Here is a 26547-nt window from a genome sequence, read left to right as displayed (position 1 = left end):
GAGGCCGATCACGAGGTCAGAAGTTGGAGACCAGCCTAGCCAACATGGTGAAACCCCATTTAACTAAAAATACAAAAATTGTCCGGGTACGGTGGCATGTGCCTGTAATACCAGCTACTCGGGAGGCTGAGGCAGGAGAATTGCTTGAACCTGGGAGGTGGAAGTTGCAGTGAGCCGAGATGATGCCAGTGTACTCCACCCTGGTGTCAGAGTGACTCCGTTGGGGGTGGGGGGAGACTTGAGGTTTGAAGCAGGGGGAAGGCTGGAAATGAGCTCCCCAGCTCCTCACTCACTTGCCCCAGGTCCCCATCCTAGCCCAGGGTCAGTGTCATTCCTGTCATCTTAGCCTCTCACTGCCCAGAGGAAGACGTTTACTTCTCTTTAAGCTGCTGTTAAAGTTTGGGAGGAAATGGAAAGCGAGGGCACTTGATGGTTCAGTGCAGCTTCAGGGTAGAGGGGTGTTTGAGGTGCCTGAGCTGGTGGGGGGGCTTCCCCCTGAGGGACTGGGAAAGGGGTAAGCCATGTGATGTGCCTTAGAAGCACTGTGGGAGACCCATATTTGCACCACCCCCTTGCTCACACTCGCTGCTAGCCAGCATGGCAGGGATGAGCAAGGCTTGGTCTTAGCTTTCCTGCTCTTTGGGTGCTAGCACCCAAGGTAAGGAGACATCCAGGTCAGGTTGCAAGACAAACCGTTCTACCTCCTTTCCTGCCAAAGGCTGCCAACATCCTCTGCCTCAGTTTCAATCTTTGGACCTTTTTAGTTCCATAGTGGTTTGACGGCCACAGGCTAACATTCAGTCTTAAAATTTTAGATAGTTAACAGACAGATTATGGGTTTTAAGAGAAACTGGTCTATCTAGTGAAAGAGGCCACTGCTGAGCTTCCGACAGAACCCTGGGCCTGCTCTTGGATGGTGGGATGGTTCTCATCTGGGGTAGCACAGCCATCCTGCAAGCACAAGCCCCGGGAAGCAGCTTGTAGCCCCTGAGCTGATGTAGACACAACAATGCCATTCTCCAGCAGGGTCTCTGGAAATTTTAATTTGTTTTGACAACAAAACTGACACAGCATAAGGACTTAAGCCCTCAAGCTAGGCAAGACACTGATGGCCCTTGGAGAAAGCACCAGGGCAGCTGGCAGAAGGCGCTAAAATGGGTTCTTGGGGGGAAAGGAATGAGGCACACACACCTGGGAGAGATTTAGGTGTTAGGGCCCAAGCTAGAATGGGATAAGAATGGAATGTCCCATCCTGAGTCTGTGCTTAAAAAGACAGAAATACCCTTCTCTGCAACTACAAGGGCGAGGTCTGGGGGAAGGGAGGCAGGCAGCTTACTACTTGCCCTTTCACTGACCTATAGGATCTGAGACCAAAGTTAAATAGAATGAGGCTGATCACAAGCACTGGGAAGAGGTGGCAGTCCTCGGGGTTAATGAGTCAAACCCTGGACTCCTAATTCAGCTCCCAGGGCCAGAACAGCATCCCTTCCTTCTGCGGGGGTCACCTGAGCTCACAGGACTGGGAATGTCGGCTTTGCACCCTCCCAATCCCTAGGTGTTGAGATTCTCTTGTTTCTCAAAAGCCTTGGAGCAGTGAAGAAACATCTCTCCAGGATTTTCTTTCCCAATCAGTCAGCAGCCATCTTTCTGGGAAGAATGTCCTTTCTACCCAATCTGCCCGGGAGGGTGGGAATGTGGCCAGCCCTCAGGAGGGGCCTCTGCGTCCCTGGCTGGAGAATGCACACAGTTTGCAGAGGCTCAGAACTCCCAATCGTCTACCTCCAGCTCTTCCAGGTTTGTTACGAGGCCAAAGATTCCACTGTGGTCCTGAGTCTGGCTGCCCTCAAAATTGGTGATGGGGGTGACGGGACGAAGCAATTCGGGCAAAGCCTCTGAGGCACGTCGCTTGATCTAGGGGAGAAGAGAGAGGTGGGTGATGGATCCTGTTGCTCTGGGTCCCAGGACACCACGGGGCAAGGAAGCCCAGTGGCAGACGGGCTGTCGGAACCAATTCTACAAGAGGAAGGAGCAGTGCCTTTCAGGGGCTTTGGAAGTGGGATAAATTCTCTCATTCAAAGGGATGGGAGAGAATACCTGAAGAACCCAAAGCTAAAGGGATTATGAGTCCTTAGAAACAGAGGCAAGAAAAACACAGGGAGCCTTGGGAAGGAGCTACGGTACCTGCTTGAAGAAAGAGTGGTTCAGGAGGGTACTGGCGCTCGGCCTGGAAGGAAAGGGGTGGAGAGATCACAGGTCACTGACATGCCCCAGCTTCCCAAAATCCTGCTGCTTATGCCTCAGCCTCTGCCTCTCCCTGAGCTGACTGAAAAGCGGTGGCCAGAGCTCCCCAGGCTGGCCTCTTACACACCCAGGAGGTCATCCCTCCTGCGTGTAGCTTCACATTCCTCCTGGGAGCTCTGACCCCTGCAGAACCTTTGAGAGGTTTGTCCATTCCTTCACACCCTGGCCTTACTTCCTGAGCACCCTCTGCTTTCCCGAAGCCCAGGCCCAGGCCAACAGGAATACCTGGAGTCCGGGTTGCGCTGAAGGCACTGCTCCACAAAGTGGTGGAAGTGGGGGGAGAAGGTTCGGTGGTAGGGGTGGGAAGGTGAGTCACCGTTGGAGGGCCGGGGGGTGCTGGTGGTCAGGCTGTCACTCAGGCCAGAGTTGGCCACTGAACGCGAAGGGCTCATGGTCAGCTCCTCAGCGGGGATGGTGCTGGTATCCAGCAGGCAGGGCACGGTGCCGTTCAGTTTCTCAAGCAGCATCTGGGGAGGGAAGAACCAGGGCCTGGGCTGGAGGGGGCCCCTGGAAGGCCCAGAGAGTCTCTTCACAAATATACTTTTCCAAATATGCAAATGTGATCATTTGAGATCAGAAAAAGATGGAAGTGGAGTAAGTCTAATTTTCCCAAAGAAATGCTGGTCACTGGTGTGGCAGCTACACCCTAGCTAGGCCAACATGAAAAGGAGAGGGGTTGTACAAAAGTACCCCCTTTCGCCATGGCTGGAAAACATTGCTCACAGTTTCCTCTCTCCCTTTACGAGGCATCAAATTCCTTTTACTGCAGGATCCTCACCCTTGTGGGAGGGAGCGGCCAGGTCACCTGCTTTGAAGCACAGCTGCCTGCCACGGCCGGATGGATCCAATGAGGTCTGTGAGGCAGCACCGGCAGTGCCACAGCTTGGGTCGTCGCTGTAGCAGGCCACATGGGAGCAAGGTGCCCAAGGGAAGTCCAGGCTGGGTGGCTGTCCCAAAGCGCCTCAACTCAACACACAAAAATCCAGCCCCACCTGGGGACTGCTGTCCTCGTGAAGTCCTCATAACCCCATAAGCTATCTGAGCCAGAAAGCTGGAAATCGTTCTAAGGCTGCACTTATGTGATAGCCACTAGCCACTTGTGGCTATTTCTATTTAAATTAGGTTTCAGATTCAGTCCCTCAATCTCAATGGTCACATTCTAAATGCTCAACAGCCACACAGTCTCATGGCTCCCTCACTGGACAGTGCAGCCACAGGATCCTTCTTTCTCTGCCGCAAATTCTAGTGGATGCTGCTGCTTCTAGGCCTGGACCTCTTGTTCACCCTCAATTGCCTTTTAATTCTTTCCTGAGCATCCTGTCACTAAATTATTTTACTGAGATCTCCTAGATTCCTCACCTAGATTTCCACACCATCCTAACTGGTCTACCGGATCTAATTCATCTGACAGGGTGATCTTTCTAAATGAACTATCTTATGCTATCACTCCTGTGCTTACAGTCCTTCATCACTGCTCCACAGGCTTTGTGACAGGAACCAGTGCTCTAAAGTGGCATCCAAGCCCTTCACAATGTCCCCTTGTTTCCTTCTGCAGCCTGCCACCCGGCAGCCCCCAAGAAGCACTGCACCTTGGCCATTTATACCTCCTGTCGTTCTCCAGATCCTGTTTTTCCTCGACTCTGGGTCTTTGCACATGCCGCTTTCTCTGCTAAAAGTGTCCTAGTTCCTCCTCCACACAGGTGACAACTGTCTGTCTTCCAACTCAAGGCTGACTCCTCCTGGGACCTCCCTTGGCTCCTCCTCTGGGGGGCTGTACTCTGGCCACCCTCCAGCTGGCTGCCCCTACCACCGGGCCAGCAGCCTGTGGGTTCCAGGAGTGGCTTGCTCAGAGCCTGCATCCTACCCCTCCCAGTTCTAGACCATACTCCAAGTACCTAGGACCCAGGTAATCCTTGCTGAAATGACCCCAAATCCACTTTCTGGATTGAATGAGGCCTGGATAAGCCTCTTCCCTGGGTCTGTCTTCCAAAGAGTAGACTGTGCCACTGACTGTGCACCCTTTGGTCCGAGGGGTGGCCAGAGGACAGGCATCTGGAGGGGCATGAACAGAAGCTGAATTTGCAGAATGCAGGTTCCAAAGGTGTTGGCTAGAATTCGGTGGCATGGAACTCTGAGAACTGTGGGAATTCTAAACTAGAAACTGACCTTCCAGATGTATTCAACCAAGTAGGAGGACAGAACATATTTTATAAATTTATGAAGACTGGTTAGCTTGATTTATATGTTTTAAATAGACATGTGGCATGTGGGCCTCGATTTGCACCCCTGCTCCCAAGCTCCCCTCCCCAAGCCAGGCTCCCTAACCACCGAATTTGCCACAGGAAGTAAACAAAGAGTGAGGCTACCATCCCCCACAAGGTGGGACTACTTGACGGAAAAGACAGGTCTTTCATCTTAGTATTCCTGCTCTGTGCCCTGAGTGTGGCAGATACTCAATTAACATGTGCGGAAGGCAGGCAGGCAAGAAGGAACCCGACAGGCGGCAGGCTTACCTGGGTGGCAGGCATATCCTTAAAGGGGACATGGCCATTGGCCAGTTCACAGGCTGTGATTCCCACACTGTAGATGTCAGACTTGGCATCATAACCCTGGAGATTCTAAGCCAGGAAAAAAAGGCCACAGATGACCCCATTTGGTCTTTGTTCTTAGAAAACGGGTAGAACTAAGGAGAGGAAAAGGACGGCGGTCCCCAAAGCAGGACCCATTGCTAATGCCTCTCCTTGCCTGTGCTACTGAAGACTAACTGCTATATCACCACCGGCAACTGTTTGGCGATGCTCTGTAAGGAGCAGGAGGTGCCAGCCCCATGCCCCTGCTTAGCACAGGGATCCAGAGAGCACCAAACATTTCCAAAATGCTCACTCTTCTCATAGGGTGGCAAGAGTCCTTGAAGGGAGCTGAAATAGCATCTGGTAGAGGTTAGGACTCCCCGGGGGGAACCACATCCATCTGCAATGAACAGGCACTGCCCACGCTGAGGGCTCCCTCCCTCCAGGAACCCCTTTACCCCACTGGGAGACTGAGAGCACCTAACCCCAGGCAATGCCTGAAGGCTCCCTTGAGAATCATGAGTTGGGTAAAGGGCCTCCTTGGGGCCCGTGCACAGACCTGCTGGAGGACCTCGGGGCTGAGCCACGGCAGAACCTTGACACTGTACTTGGGAAAATCGTGGACCACTCGCTGCCGCTGCCCGTGGCTTATCATGCTGAGGTTGCTGCGCAAACCAGACAGGTAGACCTTCCCATCCACAGAGATCAGGATGTGGCTGGCTTTGACACTCCTGGGGAGGTGGGGAGGGTGTCATGGAGAGCAGGAGCCCCTCTAGATGTGGCCAGCTCTCCCTGTGTGCATGGGTTATACACGTATATGTGTATTTTACATATACATAACCATGTTTTTGTTTTTATTGAGACAGAGTCTCACTCTGTCACCAGGCTGGGGTACAGTGGTGCAATCTAGGCTCACTGCAATCTCTGTCTCCGGGGTTCAAGCAATTCCTGTGCCTCAGCCATCCAAACAGCTGGGATTATAGGTGTGCACCACCACACCTGGCTAATGTTTACATTTTTAGTATAAACATTAGGCAGGTTATATTTTAGATGGGGTTTCGCCATGTTGCCATGCTGGTCTTGGACTCTTGGCCTTAAGTGATCTGCCTGCTTTGGCCTCCCAAAGTGCTGGATTACAGGTGTGAGCCCCTGTGCCCAGACTATAAGCAGGTTTTTCTTTTTTTTTTTTTTGAGACGGAGTTTCGCTCTTGTTGCCCAGGCTGGAATGCAATGGTGCAATCTTGTGAGCACAACCTCCGTCTCCCAGGTTCAAGTGATCCTCCTGCCTCGGCCTCCTGAGTAGCTGGGACTACAGGCACAAACGACCACCTCCAGCTAGTTTTTGTATTTTTAGTAGACACAGGGTTTCACTATGTCAGCCTGGTCCCAAACTCCTGACCTCAAGAGATCCACCCCTTGGCTTCCCAAAGTGCTGCCACCCCACCCAGCTAAAACCATGTTTTGATGAAAAACTCTAAACCTACATAAAATAGCATGACCCCATTTACATATCACCAGATTAAAAGCTTATTTAGCTCTGTCATCCAGGCTGGAGTGCAATGGTATGATCTTGGCTCATTGCAACCTCCACCTCCCAGGTTTGAGTGATTCTCCTACCTCAGCCTCCCGAGTAGCTGGGATTATGGGCACCCACTACCATGCCTGGCTAATTTTTGTATTTTTAGTAGAGATGGGGTTTTGCCATGGTGGCCAAGCTGGTCTCAAACTCCTGACCTCAAGTGATCCACCCACCTTGGCCTCCCAGAGTGCTGGGACTGTTGAGTGCTCTTGTACGCTCTAGACCACCTCTTGCTCTACCTTCTATGAATGCTTTTAATCTGTACTTTTTATTTGTAGGACTCTTGTAAAGTGTACCTAGGGGTACTGTGTTCCATATCCCGTTCTTCCTTTTTCACTCAGGGGTGTGGTTTCCAGACACATCTGTGTTGCTAGCTGTGTACCTTTCATCTTTGCTTTTAATTGTCACCTTTGCTCTGGGAAGAGATATAACACTTCTACTCATCCATCCGTCTGGGGACAGACACTCACATTACCCCCAACCAACACACGTGTGAATGGTGACATCCAAACATGTCCCCTCATTGGTATGCATGAAGGTTTCTTTAGGGTATACGTCGAGAATCGGCCTTGATGGTTCTGGTTCTGTGACCCTGACTGGCAGTACCCGGCCATTTTCCACTACCTGGACAGGAGGCTCCCCCATCCTTACCACACTGGGACCACTGGCAGTCTCATGTATGTAAGGTGACATCTTGTTTTCATTTGCTTTTATCTGATTGTGAGATTTGAGTGACTGTTCCTATGATGACTTCGTATCTTTGGCCCATTTTTCTTGCTTTGCTGTCCATTTCTTGTTGATTTGCAAGATTTCCCTGTTACTAATCTCCTGTGTTGACAAAGCTAATATAATCCACTGTGTGTCACTTGTTTCTTAACTGTTTTCACAGAATTTTTTTATTGAATAGAAATCTTGATCTAATGAAATTCATCAATCTTTTGTCTTATGTTTTGTGCTTCTAAAATGTTGAGCAGTTATTCTATGCCTCAGGTCACCAAAGCATTTTCTCACATTTCCTTCTATTTAAGTCTGTAGTTTTAAGTTTTACATATAAGCCTTTAATCCAGCTAGAGTCCTCCTCTGCATGAGGAGTTAGGTAGGGGTCTAGTTTTACCATCTTCCCTACTACCAGCTGATTGCCCGACACCATCTGCTAACATCTGTCTTTGTCCTGGTCTCTCGACATAAGACTGACTCTAGGCACAGAAAGGAGGAGGCAGAGGGTGGAGTACAAAGGTCCATGTCAGATGGTCCTCTCACACAACACTCAGGACCAAGCTACTCAGCAAAGAGAAAGTCAGTGGCTTCAGCACTAACAGGCTAAGTGACCATCCCCCAAGTCACTGGCAAGGTCAGAATCCAGATGCTCCTTCTTTTTCGTTTCTTTCTTTTTTTTAAACAGTCTCAGGCTGGGCACTGTGGCCCACACCTGTAATCAACACTTTGGGAGGCCACAGTGGGTGGATCACAAGGTCAAGAGATTGAGACCATCCTGGCCAACATGGTGAAACCCCATCACTACTAAAAATACAAAAATTAGGCCAGGCGCAGTAGCTCACACCTGTAATCCCAGCACTTTGGGAGGTTGAGGCGGGCAGATTGCCTGTGCTCAGGAGTTCAAGACCAGCCTGGGCAACACGGTGAAACCCCGTCTCTACTAAAATACAAAAAATTAACCAGGCATGGAGGTGTACACCTGTAGTCCCAGCTACTCAGGAGGCTGAGGCAGCAGAATTGCAAGAACCCAGGTGGCGGAGGTTGCAGGAAGGTAAGATCGAACCAAAAAAAACAAAACAAGCGACAGGGCAAAAACCCATCTCAAAAAAAAAAAAAAAAAACTCTGTCACCCAGGCTGGAGTGCAGTGGCACGATCTCATCTAACTGCAACCTCAGCCTCCTGGGTTCAAGCAATTCTCACACCTCAGCCTCCCGAGTAGCTGGGACTACAAGCATGTGCCACCGCACCTGGCTAATTTTTGTATTTATAGTTTCACTATGTTGGTCAGGCTGGTCTCGAACTCCAGACCTTGTGATCCGCCCACCTCAGCCTCCCAAAGTGCTGGGATTACTGGCATGAGCCACGGTGCCTGCCCTTTTCCTTTTCATAGCAAAGAGATCCTCAGCAAGAATCCAGATCCTTGATTTTAAACCCTGGCTTCATTAACTTCAGTCAAACTCCACCTGTTTACCTGAAGGCTCAGGGGCACAGCTACACACTCTAATCATGGGGGAGGCCGCCTAAGAACTCACCTGTGTACGTATCCCATGTGGTGGATGTAGTCGAGGGCCTTCAGCACCCCCTGCAGGATATAAGCGATTGCCAACTCATTCATGCCATCCATGAAGTGTGTACAGATGAGATCCTTTGCAGAACCTGGAGGAAAGGACTGCATGAAGGCAGCAAAAGGTAATGGAGAAGGAAAACACAGACAATCTGACAACAGAGTCCCAAGAACCCCTTTCTACCAGGAACCCTTTCCACTCACCATATGCCATGAATGATGTCACAACCCACAGCTCATTGTCTGCAATAAAGGTGGCTTGATATGGCACGATATTGGGATGGTTGAAGAGTTTAGAGACATGCAGCTCGCCCTGGAAGGAATGGTGAAGCTGAAGTCAGAACCAAACGGCACCGAAAGATGTCGCTCAGCACGAAGGTGGCAGCATGGACAATGCGGGGGACCTGGCACTTTTTGGGTGTTCCCAGAGCAGCCTAAGCAGGTACCTGTCAACATAGGGAAGAAAAACAAGGCCCTGCTGCCTCTGCAGGGACCCAGCACTGCTTTGCCTCTGCCAAACAGGGAAACCACCAACAATAGAGGGTGTCAGGGCACCAACTCAGAGATGATGATGGCAAACTGTTGACCGAAGACTTATGAAGTTAAAAGCTTATCTCAATTTCAAGGGCCAAGGTACAGAACGCCTCTTTAAGATAAGAAAACAAAAAATATTTTGTTGTTGTTGTTATTGTTGGTAGAGACAAGGTGTCACTGTGTTGCCCAGGCTGGTCTCAAACTCCTGAGCTCAAGCGATCCTTCTGCCTCCGCCTCCCAAAGTACTAGGATTACAGGCATGAGCCACTGAGTCACTGTACCTGGCCAAAAATGTTTTTCTTTATTTTTTTGAGACAGGGTCTTGCTCTGTCACCCAGGCTGGAGTGCAGTGGTGTGATCTTGTCTCACTGCAGCCGCAACTTCCCAGGTTCGAGTCATCCTCCCACCTCAGCCTTGCTGATATCTGTGACCACGGCTGGATGCCACAATACCTAACTAGTTTTTTGTAATTTTTGTAGAGACAGGGTTTCGCCATGTTGCCTAGGCCTGCTTTGGCCTCCCAAAGTGCTGCGATTACAGGCATGAGCCACTGTGCCCAGGCCAAAACATTATTTCTATTATAAAAGAAAACATGGCCGGGCACAGTGGCTCATGCCTGTAATCCCAGCACTTTGGGAGGTGAGGTGGGCGGAACATTCGAGCCCAGGAGTTGGATAGCCTGGACAACGTGGCGAAACCCCATCTATACTAAACATACAAAAAATTAGTTGAGTGTGGTGGTGCATGCCTTTAGTCCCAGCTACTCAGGAAGCTTAAGTGGTAGAATCACCTGTGCCTGAGAAGTAGAGGATGTGGTGAGCTGTGATTTCACTGATGCACTTTAGACTGGGTGATAGAGCCAGACCTTGTCTCAAATTAAAAAAAAAAGAAAGAAAGAAAAAAACCATAGTTGATGGAACAGCAGGCCAGCTGAGACTGGCTTCTGCTGACACTGACCTCGGACCCACAAACTACTATGAACAGGTCCTAGAGCACCATCAGGTAACACCAATTCAGAAAAAGTTGTAAATGAGGAAGGGGAGGGGCTACAACTAACTAACCTGAAGGAAAACTGACCCAGGCCCTGAATCTAAGCAGGCATCAGGAAAGGGGTCTAATTACCAGGCAGTTACTAGACTCACGGTCTCTCTCAGTTTTGTTTTTGTTTTGTTTTTTGAGACAGGGACTCAGTCTGTCACCCAGGCTGGAGTTCGGTGGTGCAATCGTGAACTCCTGGGCTCAAGCAATTTGCCTGCCTTGCCCTTCCAAAGTGTTGGGATTACAGGCATGAGCCACCATGCCCCGGCCCCTCTCTCAGTTTAACAAGAGAGTGGCTACTTGCTTCTCGAATAGAAAGGAATGTCAGGGCCTGTATAGTGGCTCACATCTGTAATCCCACCATTTTGGGGGGCTGAGGTGAGCTGATTGCTTGATCTCAGGAGTTCAAGACCAGCCTGGGCAGGATGGTGAAACCCCATCTCTACAAAAAAATACAAAAATTAGCCAGGTGTGGTATGCCTATAGTCCCAGCTAAATGGGGGGCTGAGGCAGGAGATCCACCTGAGTCCAGGAGATTAAGGCTGCAGTGAGCTGGGTTCGTGCCACTGTACTCCAGCTGGGTCAATAAAATAAGATTCTCAAAACAAAAAAAAAGAGGCCAGATGTGGTGGCTCACGTTTATAATCTCAGCACTTTGGGAGGCCAAGGCAGGCTGATCACCTGAAATCAGGAGTTTGAGACCAGCCTAGCCGACATGGTGAAACTCTGTTTCTACTAAAAACACAGACTTTAGCCGGGCGTGGTGGTGGGCACCTATAGTCCCAGCTACTCAGGAGGCTGAGGCAGGAGAATCGCTTGAACCCAGGAGGCAGCGGTTGCACTGAGCTAAGATCTCGCCATTGGGCTGAGCAGCATTTCAGCTCAATCCTTAGTGTCAAATGGCCAGGATTTTCTCCTGAAAGTTTCCATAACTTCTGAACGTTTACTCTCCCTTCATTTCTTTGTAATTCCTTATAACTACTATCAGAGCCAAGAGCCCACCCTCCCTCCACGTGACACACTCATGGTTTATTACCTGCAAGAATGTTACCATCTCATTGGAACAAGCTTCTAGGTTAATCCTCCGTACAGTCACATACTCTCCCGTGGGTTTGTACCTTGCTAGATTCACAGTCATCAGGTCCTCAAATCCTTTACCTAAAAGAAAAGAAGAATGCCATACACAAGGACAAGAGCAACAAGGGGTTTAAAAAATTTCCTTTAAAAAAGGGAGTTGATTTCAGAAGAAACTTAATGTTAAAATTCCCACTACTGTTACTTTTTCTGGTTTTTTTCCCCCCCCTTTTCCCAGCAGAATTTTACTGTTCTGTTCATGGCTCACATTTCTTGATTTTACTCCCATCAGTTCCTTCTCAGCCAATCATTCTGACTCACTACGGCCAGGACACCAGAAACATGCAGCCACAAAGAAAAAACGGCAAAAGGGCTACTCTCCTGGAAGCTTGATCTCTTCCCATACTTGGCAGAGAAAAAAAAAAAAAAGAAGATCCACAGAAGCAGCTCTGTCCCCATGAAGCCCCCTAACTAGTAGATGGCCTCTGCTGTACACACATATGGGGCTACTGAGAAAGCCAGGTGCAGCAGCTCTGGAGCAGGAGAGGAGAGTAAGGACAGCTCTGCACATACCTATCACAGTGAGCAGCTCATAGCACCCTCCCTCTGGCAGAAAGCTACTCATGATCTCCTGTTTAGAGAAGGATGCTATCGACTCTGAGCTCGCCTCATTGGTCTATAAAAGAAAAGGAAAAATAGGTTAATAGAGAAAACTGGGGGTGGGATGGAAGTGGGGTGAAGGTGGTAATTCAGACCCACGAGGAGACTGGCATCCAAACACACCCACAAATCCAGACTTGGTGCCAGCACTATATGAAAAGAAACAAAACATCACATTCAATATAGTAATCAGCACTAATATCAGAGCAAGTGTGAGGGTTGTCTACAGATGAGGAGACATGGACCTGTTCCTGTCAACCGTTAATCTGCTTGTCCTTTCGAACCATCAGTGCATTTGCTAAAGGCTATGAAATTCTCATTTGGAGAAGGGATGTCTGGAGAATTAAAGCATGTTTAGAAAAGAGAAGCAGGTGGAAAGGTAGGAGTTCTCTTGAATTTCCTGATGCATTAGGGTCCTATTTTTACGGTCCTGACCACAAGATCCCAAAAGGTCAAACACTGAATCTTGCTCTAGGGAAAATGTGGCCAGATTAGCCTCCTCTTTAGCAAACCAAGAGCCCAGGTCAGTTACTGCCTAACATTTCCAAGTGAAGTGAGAACAACTGATGCCCTGAGTTGAGGCAAGGGACAGAGCTGTCAGGTCTCGGGCATTATCTAGGCAGCCGACGTAGCCTGCTCCCTCGTTCCTGCCCATGTGTACTGTGAGTGAAGATGTAGTCCAATGCTTTAGGATGTGGGTGTCACAACGCTGGCCTCTGAGGTTCTAAAGGAAGGTATCCAGAAATGCCTGAGTTTGTGCAAAACACATGGCAGACCAGACCAACGGCTCTTGTTTCAGCTTAATGAACTGTTTCCTTCTTCCAGACCTAAATTTATATGTATGATTTGGAGATTGTGACTGCTTTTCTTTAGATTCTCTTTCTTCAGATGCGCATCTAACTGAAATGGAGAAACCTAGGGCAGCTCATGTTTCATGTGCTGCACTCCTAAGCCTGACCTCCAGGCAGAAAAAGTCCTTTGTGAAAGTAGGAGAGGCCCCTGGCCCAGCACTACCCAGAAGAGCATGAGCTGAGAGTGTTCTGACAAGGCGGTGCCTGAACAACTCTTTGGGAAGCGGCTCTGCGGAGGAAACCGTCAAGATGGCAGTGCTCTATACCTGTTAGCTGACCACAGTGTACTTTCCAGAGCACTTCCACATTGCATGTGATCTCCTCCATGGCTCAGTGAAGTAGCTGGGACAGATCTCATCTCCACTTTTCACTAACAAAAATGAGGGTGAAGGAGATTAAGTGACTTTCCACAAATCAAAACGTGGGTACATGGCACAGGACCCAGGCCCAGGCCAATGAAATTAATATACCATCCTGCTGGCTGACATTCCACGTGGTTTGTTTGTTGTTTTGTTGCTATTGTTTTTAAGAGATGGGGTCTCTCTCTGTCGCTGAGGCTAAAGTGCAATGGCAAGATCCTAGCTCACTGCGGCCTTGAACTCTTGGGCTCAAGTGATCCTCCTGCCTCAGCCTTCCAAGTAGCTGAGATAATTGGCAGGAGCCACTGCACTTGGCTGTATCTGGTTTCAAAACAGTTGATGCTGCTGATGGGGAAAGAAATCCCAAAGTGGGCTCTGTCTCCCTCATCACTTATCCTGAAAATAAGAGGAACCTAGCTAAGCAAAATTAAGCCCTTCACCAAATTCCATTTCTAATTCAATCAATTTTTATATTTCTAAGATTTGGCCATATTGTTATATTTCACTGTACTTCACCCATTTCCACTGCTGTACAATATTTATCTCATGAATATATCTCAGTTTACCCATTCCAACATTGATGGGTCATTTGGGTTGCTTTTCTGTTCTGCTGTTATGGACTGTGCTACTATAAACATGTTTGACTATGTCTCCCGAATGAAGCTTTACTTAGGAGTGAATGGAATTGCTAGGTGACAGAGCACATGAACAATCAACTTTATGGGACAACACCAAATTATTTTCCAAAATACCAATTTACACTACTACCAGCAATGTAGGTGTTTTTTATTTTTGAGACAGGGTCTCATTCCGTCGCCCAGGCTAGAGTGCAGTGGCATGATCTTGGCTCACTGCAACTTCCGCCTCCTGGGTCCAGGTGACCTTCCTGCCTCAGTGCTCCCAAGCAGCTGGGACTATAGGCGTAAGCCACCACACCTGGCTAATTTTTGTAGAAACAGGGTTTCGCCATGTTGCCCAGCTGGTCTTGAATGCCTGACCTCAAGTGATCCACCCAGCTTGGCCTCCCAAAGTGCTAGGATTACAGGTGTGAGCCACCACGCCCAGCCATGTGTGTTCTCACTGATCTAACTTTTCCCCAACACTTGGTATTTTCAGATTTCTTAATTTTTGCCAATCTCGTGGATTTGATTTACATTTCCCTGATTATTAATGAAGATGAGGATCTTTTCATATATTTTTCAGCCACGTGAGTTTTCTCCAAGGTGAAAATATCTCTTCCTGTCTCGTGCCCATTTTCCTAGTAAGTTGTTTCAGTGCAGGATTTCCCCAAAGTAAGTCCCCTGGAACACTGATTCTGCCAGTTGATGGGTGGAAAATGTTTCCATGTCCAATGAAGTTAGGAAATGTAGAATACTCTCTCATGGAGAATTATAAGGTGTAAGCCCATATTAAAGGCACTGAGAAATTCTGTAGTAAGAAAACTTACTAACTTTGATTAACCTAGGATTTCCCAAAGAGATCTGTATAGGGAGTCTTCTGTGCCTAACATCTGTTAAATTTTGGGAAAGATAATTGGGAAAGGCTATTTTAAATAAGACATTTGCTATAATGCAAACAGCATAGGTTTATGGGCCACATAGAGGCAGAATTTGAACTCAGGTCTATTACCGGTTCTGTGACCCTGGGCAAGTCACTCTGATCTCTCGGGATCTCCATTATCTCAGCAGCTGAGTAATTTCCATCTCATAGTGTTGTATCTATTAGACGAGATAAAATATGTTAAGAGCTTAGTGCTACCTGGTGTACAAAAGACATTCAATACATGTGAATCCTACTTTCTTCCTCCTCCTATTGCTGTCTACTTTTTGGTGACTTTTCTGTTCAACAAATAAAATGGAACAGAGAAAATGGAGGAAACAGAATCTTAAGTGGAGCTTGATCAGTAAAGTTGATTTGATACTTATCTGTGTTTTCTAATGGTCTCAAAATAAATTCTAGGATCATTAAATTTTATTTTATTCATTCATTTATTTATTTATATTTTCGGAGACAGAGTCTTGCCCTGCCACCCAGGCTGGAGTGCAATGGCGTGATCTCAGCTCACTGTAACCTCTGCCTTCTGAGTTCAAGTGATTCTCCTGCCTCAGCCTCCCGAGTAGCTGTGATTACAGGTGCATGCCATCATACCTGGCTAAATTTTTGTATCTTTAATAGAGATGGGGTTTCGGTTTCACCATGTTGGCCAGGCTGGTTTTGAACTCCTGACCTCGTGATCCACCCATCTTGCCCTCTCAAAGTGCTAGGATTACAGGCATGAGCCACCACGCCCAGCCTATTTATTTATTTTTGAGACAGAGTCTCACTCTGTCACCCAGGCTGGAGTGCAATGGTGTGATCTCAGCTCACTACAGACTCTGCCTCCTGGGTTCAAGCAATTCTCCTCCCTCAGCCTCCTGAATAGCTGGGATTACAGGTGCCTGCCACCACCCTTGACTAATTTCTACATTTTTAGTAGAGACAGCATTTTACCATGTTGGCCAGGCTGGTCTCAAACTCCTGACCTCAAGTGATCTGCCTGCCTCGGTCTCCCAAACTGTTGGGATTATAGGTGTGAGCCACCAAGCCCGGCCTAGGATCACTGAATTTAAAAAAAATTATTATTATTATTTGAGATAGGGTCTTGCTATGTCACCCAGGCTGGGGTACAGTGGCAAGATCATGGCTTACTGTAACCTCGATCTCCCAGGCTCAAGCAATCCTCCCAAGTAGCTAAGACTACAGGCATGTGCCACCACGCCCAGCTAATTTTTGTATTTTTTGTAGAGATGGGGTCTCCCTGTGTTGCCCAGGCTGGTCTCAAACTCCTGGGCTGAAGCGATCCTCCTGCCTTAGCCTCCGAAAGTGCTGGGATACAGGCATGAGCCATTGCACCCTGCTGACTGTAGCTTCTTGAAACCATCTCATCTTCAGAATCATCTTAAGATACTGGTTACTCCATGTCAGGTACCTCACACAAAGGTGAAAGAGATACACAATCAGGAGACAAAAATGGAGCAGCAATTTGAGCAAAAAGCCTCAACCAAGAGTTCTGAAATGACAACTCTCCACTGGGTTAGAATTCACAATGCTCATTTGGTCTCGAAGTGTCTCATTTTCTCAACCTTATATACCTCTAACTCCTATACATATTCTTGCTCTGCAGATTCTGTTTTCTGAACATCAATAAAATCAATGTTACTGGTTAAGAGAAAGCTCAGTGGGTTGCTTTCAGACCCAAACTCCCCGCCCCAGCCTATGAGTATCCAAATGATTTGGCCTTTGTCTACCTCTATGATCTCATCCCACACCACCCTTGCCCGAGTCGAACACTATCCTCACACAAACAAGCAAGCTTCAGTCTCAGGCAACCTGCACTAACTGTCCCTTTGAAACCCTCCTAACCCCCTGCTATTTTTCTCATGGCTAGCTCCTCAATATCACTGAGGTCTCAACTTAAATGTCCTTTTTCCAGAGAGACTGCCCAGCCAAAGTAAAGCAGTCTCCTAGTCACGTTATCATACAGCCTTGCTTTCCTTTCTTCATAGAAGTTATCATTACAGCTTATTTCTCTAAAATCTTCCACTAAAGTCTCTTCCATTAAAATGCCAGCGCTATAAGGGCAGGGACCTTTTCTGTCATGTTCACTGATGTATTCTCCCAATGCCTGGAACACTGCTGGCAAATACTTAAAAAATGAAAATAACTAAAGTTTAAACTGAGGTTTTCTGCCCATGATCTCTTCATTCCCATGGGCTAGAGAAAAGAGTAGGGTCACTGCACCAGCTAGTTCCTTTGGAGACAGGTTCAGTATGATGACCTATGCTGGAAATGTCAACCTCATATGACACAGTCATTAGATCCCTCTATTACTCAGGGCACTCTAGAGATCAGAATCTGATTCCTGCATGTGAGAAAGTACTGCATTTTTCAGTAGGTAAAAATATGGCCTCAATGAGAAGCAACTACTTGGTATCTGAAGGTCCTCTCATCTCTGCTCTCCAAGCAAACTCCTTAAAATTTCTCTCACTTGAAAAAGAGGCTGTGAAAGACAGCGGAGTCCTGAGATTCAAATATTCATTTTATGTACTTTAAATAATTCCCTTTGGAAAAACCACGGATAGATACTTCTTTATTACCTATGTCCCTCTTCCTTGCCAGGAGTGGATATAAGCTTATAAGACATATTGTCTACTAGGCTATACACTCAGACACATTCTTGCTGAGCCTAGGTAGGGAATGATTCATTAAACTATTGATGTGCTTAGTTAGTAACTTGACAAATATTTATTTCTATTATCCAGTAGTACAGAAAAGTGCTAAAACTAACCCAAAAGTATTAGATTTAGAAAATAAAATTCTTTTTTTTTGAAACAGGGTCTCACTCTGTCACCCAGGCTGGAGTACAGTGGCGTGATCATAGTTCACTACAGCCTCAAACTCCTGGGCTCAAGTGAACCCTCCTACCTTAGCCTCCCAGGTATATACCACCATGCCAGGCTAATTTCTTTTTTTTTTCAATTAGGGATAGAGTCTTACTCTGCCTCCCAGGCTAGAGTGCAATGGTGCTATCCTATCTCACTGCAGCCTTGAACTCATGGGCTTAAGGGATTTTCCTGCCTCATTCTCCTGGGTAGCTAGGACTACAGGCGTGCACCATCATGCCTGACTAGTGTTTTTTTTTGTTTTTAGAGACGGGGTCCCACTATGTTGCCCAGGCTGGTCTCAAATTCCTGGCCTGAAGTCATCCTCCTGCCTTGGCTTCCCAAAGTGCTGGATTTACAGGTGTGAGCCACCACACCTGGTCTTTAGAAAATAATTTTTTTGGTCAGGCATGGTGGCTCATGCCTGTAATCCCAGCACTTTGGGAAGCAAAGGCCAGCAGATCACCTGAGGTCAGGAGTTTAGGATCAGCCTGACCAACACGGTGAAACCCCATATCTACTAAACACAAAAAATTAGCCGGGTGTGGTGGCACATCCCTGTAATCCCAGCTACTCAGGAGGCTCAGGGAGGAGAATCGCTTGAACCCAGGAGGCAGAGGTTACAGTGAGCCAAAATCACACACACCACTGTACTACAGCTTGGGCAACAGAGCAAGACCTGGTCTCCAAAAAAGAAAAGAAAAGAAAAGAAAAGAAAGTTCTTTATGTAACTGGCAATATGAGCTCATAGGTAATCTGGAATTGCATAAAATCAACTAGTCCAGTGATAGCAACTGCTCTGTCCCCAGCTCACTAGGAACGATTCTAAAATGGAGGCCTTCTACTTCATGGATATTGTATAGGTCTGAACTCAGAAACCAAACTTCATTTAGGAAAACAAACAAACAAACTAGGAAACAGGGAATATTTTGAAAGGAAGTGGTCTCATCTGACATTGCCAGAGGAAAGGCAGGTTAGTTCATCTCACTGTTTCAGATTTAGAACAGGTCTAAACGCAGATAAAAAGAACGAAATATTTAGCCCATTCTCTTTAAACACAGCATGGCATAGTTTAATTAGTGCAATGTAATAATCTCAAATTGCTCAGAGAAAGAAACTGATTCTATCAGAGTATTTTCTTAGTTTCCCCCCACCCTGAAATGCATTTTATTCATTTTGAAGCATTTGAAAAATATGTAAGCAAAGCAGCTGATATCCAGAAATGACCATAAAATAATTTTGTTTAAAGAGTTTAAAACAAAATAAGTAAAGCATACAAAGAAAATATTCACAAAATGCTACCAAATAAACACATTCAACTTCCCGCAGGTTTCACACAGGATAACTTTTGATTTAACATCAACAGCTGTAAAAATATAAAAATTGTATGTAATTGGCATTGTATTCTAGAAGAATACCCAACTGATCCTATAGGGAAAATTTTTGGTTTCCAGATTGGAAAGCCATTTGGATCTGATAGAGAGGCGCTCCTGATTAGCAGATGACATAAGAACAGGCAACGCTTCACTCAGAAATTCCCAGTCAACATCACTGTCCTTCACTCAACCTTGGGGCTGCTGCAGAAGCTGCAAATGTCTGCAATCTGAACACAGGCAGAAGTCTCTGTAGAAAAGGTTCTTATCCTCTCTCTTTATAAGACACTGATTCATATATTCCAAAATAGCTTGGTACACTCTGTACATCTGGTGCTATTTAAGAAGAATAAACTAGAAGAGAAAGAAACAGGGTAAGAATCTTGCAGCTTTCACCAATGAAAAAAGTAATGTTCTGTCTTATACTTTTCAATTTTGCTTTCGTTTTTAAGGTAGGAGATTTGAAGTCCTGTCTTAATATCTAGACAGAGATCTGTATTATATCTGTGGACTAAAACCTATTATTAATAGACTAAGGATGGAAAATTTAATACCATTAGTCACTACACAATAACCAAATTTCAGATTGTTGAAACTTACTTTTTTGGGGGAAGGGGTGGTGGTTGATTGGCAGGGCTGGGGAGGGGAGGAGACCTTAATCCTCAGAAGAGACAAAAAGTACCTGAGATATTTTTCAGTTTTCAAACTACACATCCAAATATTTCCAGGGTGAAACCTGAATCTCCACAAGTACAAAAATCACACTACAAACAAAGCTCAGTGACAGATAAGCAGAAACATAAAATGATAAACCAACAAAACACACGAACTTCCACAATAAGTCATCTCCATGCAACAGCCATAGTGCCAGGGCCTAGGAAGTCACTTACTTTTCTCCGAGTGTCACCCGGAGGCTGCTCTGGAGTAGAGAAATTGATTGTTGGCATTTTGTGTTTTAGCAGAAGATACATCCACATTCAGAACAGCAATTATTGTACTTAGGACTACGTTTATTAATAGAAACCACTTAAGAGTCATTACAGCAAAAAGTGCCTGCAGGGGTATATACACACACACACACACACAGATTCACAGTAAAAATGTTGCAGAGAGATGAGGCTTTTTTTTTGAGACAGTGTTTCGTTGTTTTTGCCCAGGCTAGAGTACAATGGCACAATCTCGGCTCACCGCAACCTCTGCCTCCCGGGTTTAAGCAATTCTCCTGCCTCAGCCTCCTGAGTAGCTGGGATTACAGGCATGCGCCACCACGCCCAGATATTTTTGTATTTTTAGTAGAGATGGGGTTTCTTCACGTTGGTCAGGCTGGTCTTAAACTCCAGACCTCAGGTGATCCACCTGCCTCAGCCTCCCAAAGTGCTGGGATTACAGGCATGAGCCACCAAGCCCAGGTGAGATGGGACTTTAAAACACGGATCTATGGTTCTTCAAAAGGTAGAAAGGCCACCACTCTATGGGTATTCTTTACTGGATATAACTCAATTTTGGTCATACATTTACTTGACATCAACACACAATGTTATTGTGAATAGGCCAGTTGCTTATACTTTGTGAACAAACAATTCATTATATAGTTATAGAGATGGTTGGCCATTTCCCAGTGAGTGCGGGAACTAGAAAACACATTTTTTCAAAAAAGGGCAAAAGGTTTTATTACAGCAACACATGTATAAGGACCATTACCCAGTCTGATTCTCTAAAGTCATATACACTTGATTCTAAATGTAAATAAAGTAAAGGCAATTTGGCGCTCTGCTAGTCCTAGTGAAAATGAACAAAGCAAAGGACAATTAAATAACTTTCTGTTCTTAAATTAGACAAATTCTGTATGTACTTCTTAAATTAGACAAATTCTGTATGTACTTCTGACCTTCTCTATTCTGTAAAAGTGATAAAAATCACCAAGCTGAAGATTTTTAACTGTAAAATATTGGGGGTGATTATACATTTCTAATCATCTTAAATTATGCAGTCCTAAATACCTTAAACTATACAAAATCAGAAGAGTAAGTCTAGTTACCAATGAAAATGCTTTCCCCTAAGAAACATTAGAGCATCCAATTATACTGCAAGAGATTATCTGCAGAGTAAATGAGCCTCCATCAAAATATATATATATATATATACTTTTTTTTTTTTTTTGAGACAGGGTCTCAGTCTGTCACCTTTGCTGGAGTGCAGTGGTGCAATCTCAGTTCACTGCAGGCTCGACCCTTTGGGCTCAAGTGTTCCTGCCACAGCCTCCTGAGCAGCTGGGACTATAGGCACGTGCCACCATATCTGGCTAATTTTTGTATTTTTTGTAGAGACAGGATCTCTCCATGTTGCCCAGGCTGGTTTCGAACTCCTGGGCTCTAGAGATCTGCCCACCTTGGCCTGTCTGGCCTCCTGAAGTGCTGGGATTACAGGTGTGAGCTACCCCACCTGGCCTATTCAAAACAGGAGTTTTTCCCCCTTGGACATTAGTTTTCTGGTACACAAATGGCAGGAGAAGTTGCTTAAGACAGTCTATCAAAGGTAAGAAGTCAGGTGAATGGATTAAAGACATCTAATCCAATCTTCCAGAATAGAAGGCAAATTCTAAGTTGTATAAAACTTGGTAATATAGACTTCTTCAGGCTGTAACAATATATAGAACAACCTCTCCACCCTCCTATCAGAAACTAGGGCACAGTCAAAAGACAACCAGAGGCCAGACACAGTGACTCACGTCTATAATCCCAGCACTTTGGGAAGCTGAGGCGGGTAGATCATGTGAGGTCAGGAGTTCAAGATCAGCCTGGCCAACATGGTGAAACCCCATCTCTACTAAAAATACAAAAAAATTAGCCAGGCATGGTGGCACATGCCTGTAATCCCAGCTACTTGGGAGGCTGAGGCAGGAGAAGTGTTTGAACCTGGGAGGTGGAGGTTGCACTCCAGCCTGGGTGACAAGAGCAAAATGCTGTCTCAAAAAAAAAAAAAGAGACAACCAGAGATCCTCCACTCAATACACTGAAGCCAGAGCCCATTAATTCAGTTTACATACACTAGAATAGTTGTAACTAATTCATTATAAACTGGACTTCCAAATAAATTCTCACAAATGCCAACAATATTTTTTTCTTGAGAGAGGGTCTCAGTCTGTCATCCAGGCTGGAGTGCAGTGGCATGATTATAGCTCACTGCATCCTCAGCCTCCCAGGCTCAAGTGATCCACCCACCTCATCCTCTCATGCAGCTAGGACCAAAGATGTGTGCCACCACACCCAGCTAATTTTTGTATTTTTTGTAAAGATACGGTTATACCATGTTGCCCAAGCTGGTCTTGAACTCCTGGGCTCAAACAATCCGCCTGTCTTGACTTCCCAAAGTTCGAGGATTATAGGCACGAGCCACTGTGCCCGGGTTCCCCAAACCAGTTTTTTAAAGAAAGGAGGTCTCGCTATGTTGCTGAGTCTAGACTCAAACAATCCTCCTGCCTCAAGCCTCCTAAGTAGCTGGGATTACAGAAGCACACCACTGTGCCCAGCTCACTGTTTACTTTTAAACCATTTTATTCCCATTAATGATGGGAAGAAAACAAGAATAGTAACAGAATGTGGTATTTTTGTTCTACTGGCCTTTACTGTGCATCTAACTGATTCTTTCCAATTAAAATATAAAGAATTGATCATTTTTCTAAACTTCCATTTGTCTAAAACATAATACTTTGACAAAGTTCACAACTACTACTACTCAAGAAATTCTTTGAGATGTGTTAGGAAAAATAAATTAATAGGTATCACCTAGTAACTAACAAGTTTGAGTTTTCAATTATTTAAACCTATCTGGGGATATTGTGGATCAACTAACCAATGTACTCAATCTGATAATCTGTTTTTTAAATTTATTTCTTATTTTATAATTTTTTTTGAGATGGAGTCTTGCTCTGTTGCCCAGGCTGGAGTGCAGTGGTGTGATCTTGGCTCACTGCAACCTCCACCTCCCGAATTCAAGTGATTCTCCTGCCTCAGTCTCCTTAGTAGCTGGTACCACAGGCATGTGCCACCACACCTGGCTAATTTTTATATTTTTAGTAGAGATGGGGTTTCACCATGTTGGCCAGGCTGGTCTTGAACTTCTGACCTCAGGTGATCTGCCTGACTTGGTCTCCCAAGGTGCTGGCATTACAGATGTGAGCCACAGTGCCTGGCTGATAATTTGTTTCTTTTTCTTGAGATGGAGTCTTGCTCTGTCACCCAGGCTGGAGTGCAGTGGTGCCATGTCAGCTCACTGCAACCTCCACCTCTTGGGTTCAAACAATTCTTCTGCCTTAGCCTTCCGAGTAGCTGGGAATACAGTGCGTGACACTGTGGCCAGCTAATTTTTGTAGTAGAGATGGGGTCTCACCACATTGGCCTGGCTGGTCCTGAGTTCCTGACCTCAACTGATCTGCCTGCCTCAGCCTCACAAGGTGTTGGGATTACAGGCATGAACCACTATGCCCAGCCTGATAATCTGTTTCTTAAACTATAGGATCCTAAAATTTTAGAGTATCTTGGTATTCAGACACAAAGAATGGGGCTCTACCATTATTTTTATTGAAAATAATTTTTTTGCCCTGAATTAAGATGACAGTTCCCAAAAAGGCTCGCTTTGAAAATGGCCAAAGAGTAATGCCTAGGCCTGTCAAGGTTTACTTCTGAAATCAACATTCAGATTTTGTAATAGGAAGTTAATTTTTGCTGTGAAAGATTTTTCCTTAGCTCTCTTAAGTCTTATAATTTCTACCATGAAAATATGAGTCAACTAGATTGATCAATAAAACCAGAACATTCATATAATTGCTTTCTTTGTCTTCACAATTATTTTTAGTATCTTCATGGCTAGAGCCTTTTAAATAGTTTTTTTTTTTCCTTTAAAAATATGTGTTTCAACTGGACAAAAGAAAACATATATGCCTGTAAGTAAATACTGGCTTTCTAACAATCAAGACAGGCCACGGAAAAATGCCAGGTTAGTCTTCAAGTCTTTGGGAAACCATGAATTCAAAAAGGAACCAAACAAATCGAACAACTATAGGTTACATTTGCCCTCAGAATTGCTAATTGGTATAGATTGATTTAGTCTACAAAAAAGTAGTGATTTTTATACCTTGAAGTGATGGCTAAATGCCATACTGTACTTACCTCCAAACAGTTCCAAATCTCTTAAGCCCTCAACAATGAACTTTTCCGAGACCCACCGCTAAAGAGGAAAACCCCAAAGAGAATTAGTATTTCTTCCAAGCCACAACAAATTAGCTATCAGCCTTTAGACAGACAGACAAAAACACAACTATGAAAACAGAATCATGCAGTACAGTTAGGAATCATTTCTGTGGAAAAGTTTTTAACAGAATCTTGAAATTAACTAAAAACAAGATTCTTGTCTCTACTCCTTTTGCCTATTTGATGAATAATTCTTAAACTGGACAGATGAGAAATAGATAGTACTGGCCCTAATAATGAAGACTGTTTTTGCCTTCCCTATATTGGTTCCATCTTACTCATTCTATATTACAGATACCTTGGATCACTGATGTCAATTTGAAAAGTATTACTGGAATTCATAACACAGAAAACAGAGATGAAACAGTAGTTATTCACAAGACCCTGTTAGTTTGTAAAACAACACACAGCAAGTTGCATATTCTTTATCCACTAGAGGTTCTAAAGACATGGCTGCTTACACTTTCTGCCAAGTTCACAAAGGCCAGACTAGTAAGACCAAACTGGCAGGATCAATCTACGGCTCACTTTACTGGCCTATTTCAAATGAGTGTTAGATTTCTGTCATTCTGATCAGTGGTTTTGTTTCGCATGAATTAGGCTACGTTGAAACAGAAAAGCAGGTCATATTTAAAAGCAACGGAATCAAGATTGTATTTCCTGTAAGGGCTGGTGTTACAGTTTGGCTTGGGGGCATTCCTTCCACTAGGCAGAGTTCAGGCTATGGAGAGATTCCGTTTTTCCTCTTAATTAACAGTGAGGTTTATTCTTTCTAATATAAATTGTCCTTATATGCATAAACATTAGAAAAAAGAAGATTAAGTAACATTCAGAAATAAGTTGCATGATACAAGCTGTGAATTGGAACTATAGCATCATTCTCTGTCCTTCCCTATAACTATTTTTCCAAGTCAAAAAAGAAATAACATCCTAAATTTAAAACTTTATATAAAATTATATGCACTGCATCAAAAAACAAATTATGCTTTAATATGTAAAGAAACTGGTGTACTCATAACGTCTCATAGCACTTCTACACTGTTACACAATTTTAAAATAATTACTACTGCATTTAGAAATTAAGTACTTGATAATAAACAAAATAAGACACTCATGAAATAATGAGAATTTGTAAAGAAGCTAAATCTAGTATTGTTTTTAAGGTCATTTTGGCTGACGAAGTTTTGAGGTATAATAAAATCTTTCATGTTCAAGAAGTCTTCAATTAAAACTAATTACATACTTAAAAAAAAAGTATCCTGGTAATTACAACTTGATTTTGAAAACTCACAGACTCATGGGGGATCATCATAAGTAGTTACACATCTATACCAAAAAGTGTCATTGAGTCATTTAATGTTGTATGACTGATATTCATAAAATAAGCCACTTTCTTCTTGTTTCTTCTCTATCAGACAAGCTGACGGTAAATTTTGTCTCTGGTCAGCTTCTGTCTGCAAAACTCTTCTCAGGAGTTGAGGCTGCAGTACCTGCCTTACTTCCTACATCCCTCACTTCTGTATCATTCCGACCCTCACATAGAAAACCACCTACAACATCTGCCAAAACACACTGCTTTTCAGAAAACAAAAATAGCAAAGCCAGAAGAATAGAAAAACACTCACCCTGATTCGCTCTGGTTTACTTACAAGAAAAGACATGAGTTCCTACTGTGTAGACCTACTTCAGATTCAAAAACTTAAACCTAAAAGGAAAACAGAAACAGGCTGAGTTAGCAAAAATTTCATTATATAGAAATACCTTCTGATTAACAAAAAGTTATTACAGGTCTACCATTCAAAGCATTGGACTTCACCTATAAACTGCTAGATTTGTTTAAAGAAACTTTCAGTGATGATAAATCTGAATGTACTTTGGCCAAGTACATTATAAAATTCTGTAATTTTTGACCAAGCGTGGTGGCTCAAATCAAGTGCTAATCCCAGCACTTTGGGAGGCTGAGGCAGGTGGATCACTTGAGGTCAGGAATTTGAGATCAACCTGGCCAACATAGTGAAACCCTGCCTCTATTAAAAATAAATAATAATAATAATAATAATAATAAAAAAATAAAAAACTAGCCAGGTCCTGTAAGCCCAGCTACTTAAGAATTATTTGGGCTGGGCATGGTGGCTCATGCCTGTAATCCCAGCACTTTAGGAGGCCAAGGTGGGCAGATCATGAGGTCAAGAGATTGAGATCATCCTGGCCAACATGGTGAAACCCCGTCTCTACTAAAAACAAACAAACAAAAAA

General features: G+C 44.9%; 1 protein-coding gene across 19 annotated transcripts in view; it reads right to left on the bottom strand.

The window, feature by feature from the left end:
* Positions 1-1018: 1018 nt before the first annotated feature.
* Positions 1019-26547, bottom strand: part of STRADA (STE20 related adaptor alpha) — a 39986-nt gene continuing 14457 nt past the window's right edge. For 2 of the 19 annotated variants that reach the window (XM_017549189.2, XM_037745957.1), the window contains exons 2-13: positions 25941-25996; positions 24211-24268; positions 19933-19961; positions 11952-12054; positions 11341-11462; positions 8937-9045; positions 8701-8824; positions 5431-5602; positions 4815-4919; positions 2527-2768; positions 2182-2224; positions 1019-1911 (exon numbers count right to left, since the gene is read on the bottom strand). In XM_017549189.2, the coding sequence (XP_017404678.1) occupies positions 1759-1911; positions 2182-2224; positions 2527-2768; positions 4815-4919; positions 5431-5602; positions 8701-8824; positions 8937-9045; positions 11341-11462; positions 11952-12054; positions 19933-19961; positions 24211-24268; positions 25941-25952 (1272 nt within the window). In that variant the 5' untranslated portion in view covers positions 25953-25996 and the 3' untranslated portion in view covers positions 1019-1758. Of the gene's footprint in view, positions 1912-2181; positions 2225-2526; positions 2769-4814; positions 4920-5430; positions 5603-8700; positions 8825-8936; positions 9046-11340; positions 11463-11951; positions 12055-14877; positions 14967-17170; positions 17288-19932; positions 19962-24210; positions 24270-25916; positions 25999-26547 lie in introns of those variants that run through there. The other 17 variants (XM_017549186.2, XM_017549187.2, XM_017549200.1 and 14 more) reach the window with 15 other exon arrangements.

Source organism: Cebus imitator, unplaced genomic scaffold (assembly GCF_001604975.1).
Source record: "Cebus imitator isolate Cc_AM_T3 unplaced genomic scaffold, Cebus_imitator-1.0 Scaffold217, whole genome shotgun sequence".
Taxonomy (NCBI): Eukaryota; Metazoa; Chordata; class Mammalia; order Primates; family Cebidae; genus Cebus; species Cebus imitator.
Note: the sequence above shows the minus strand (reverse complement) of the source record. Positions and strands in the feature narration are given on the sequence as shown.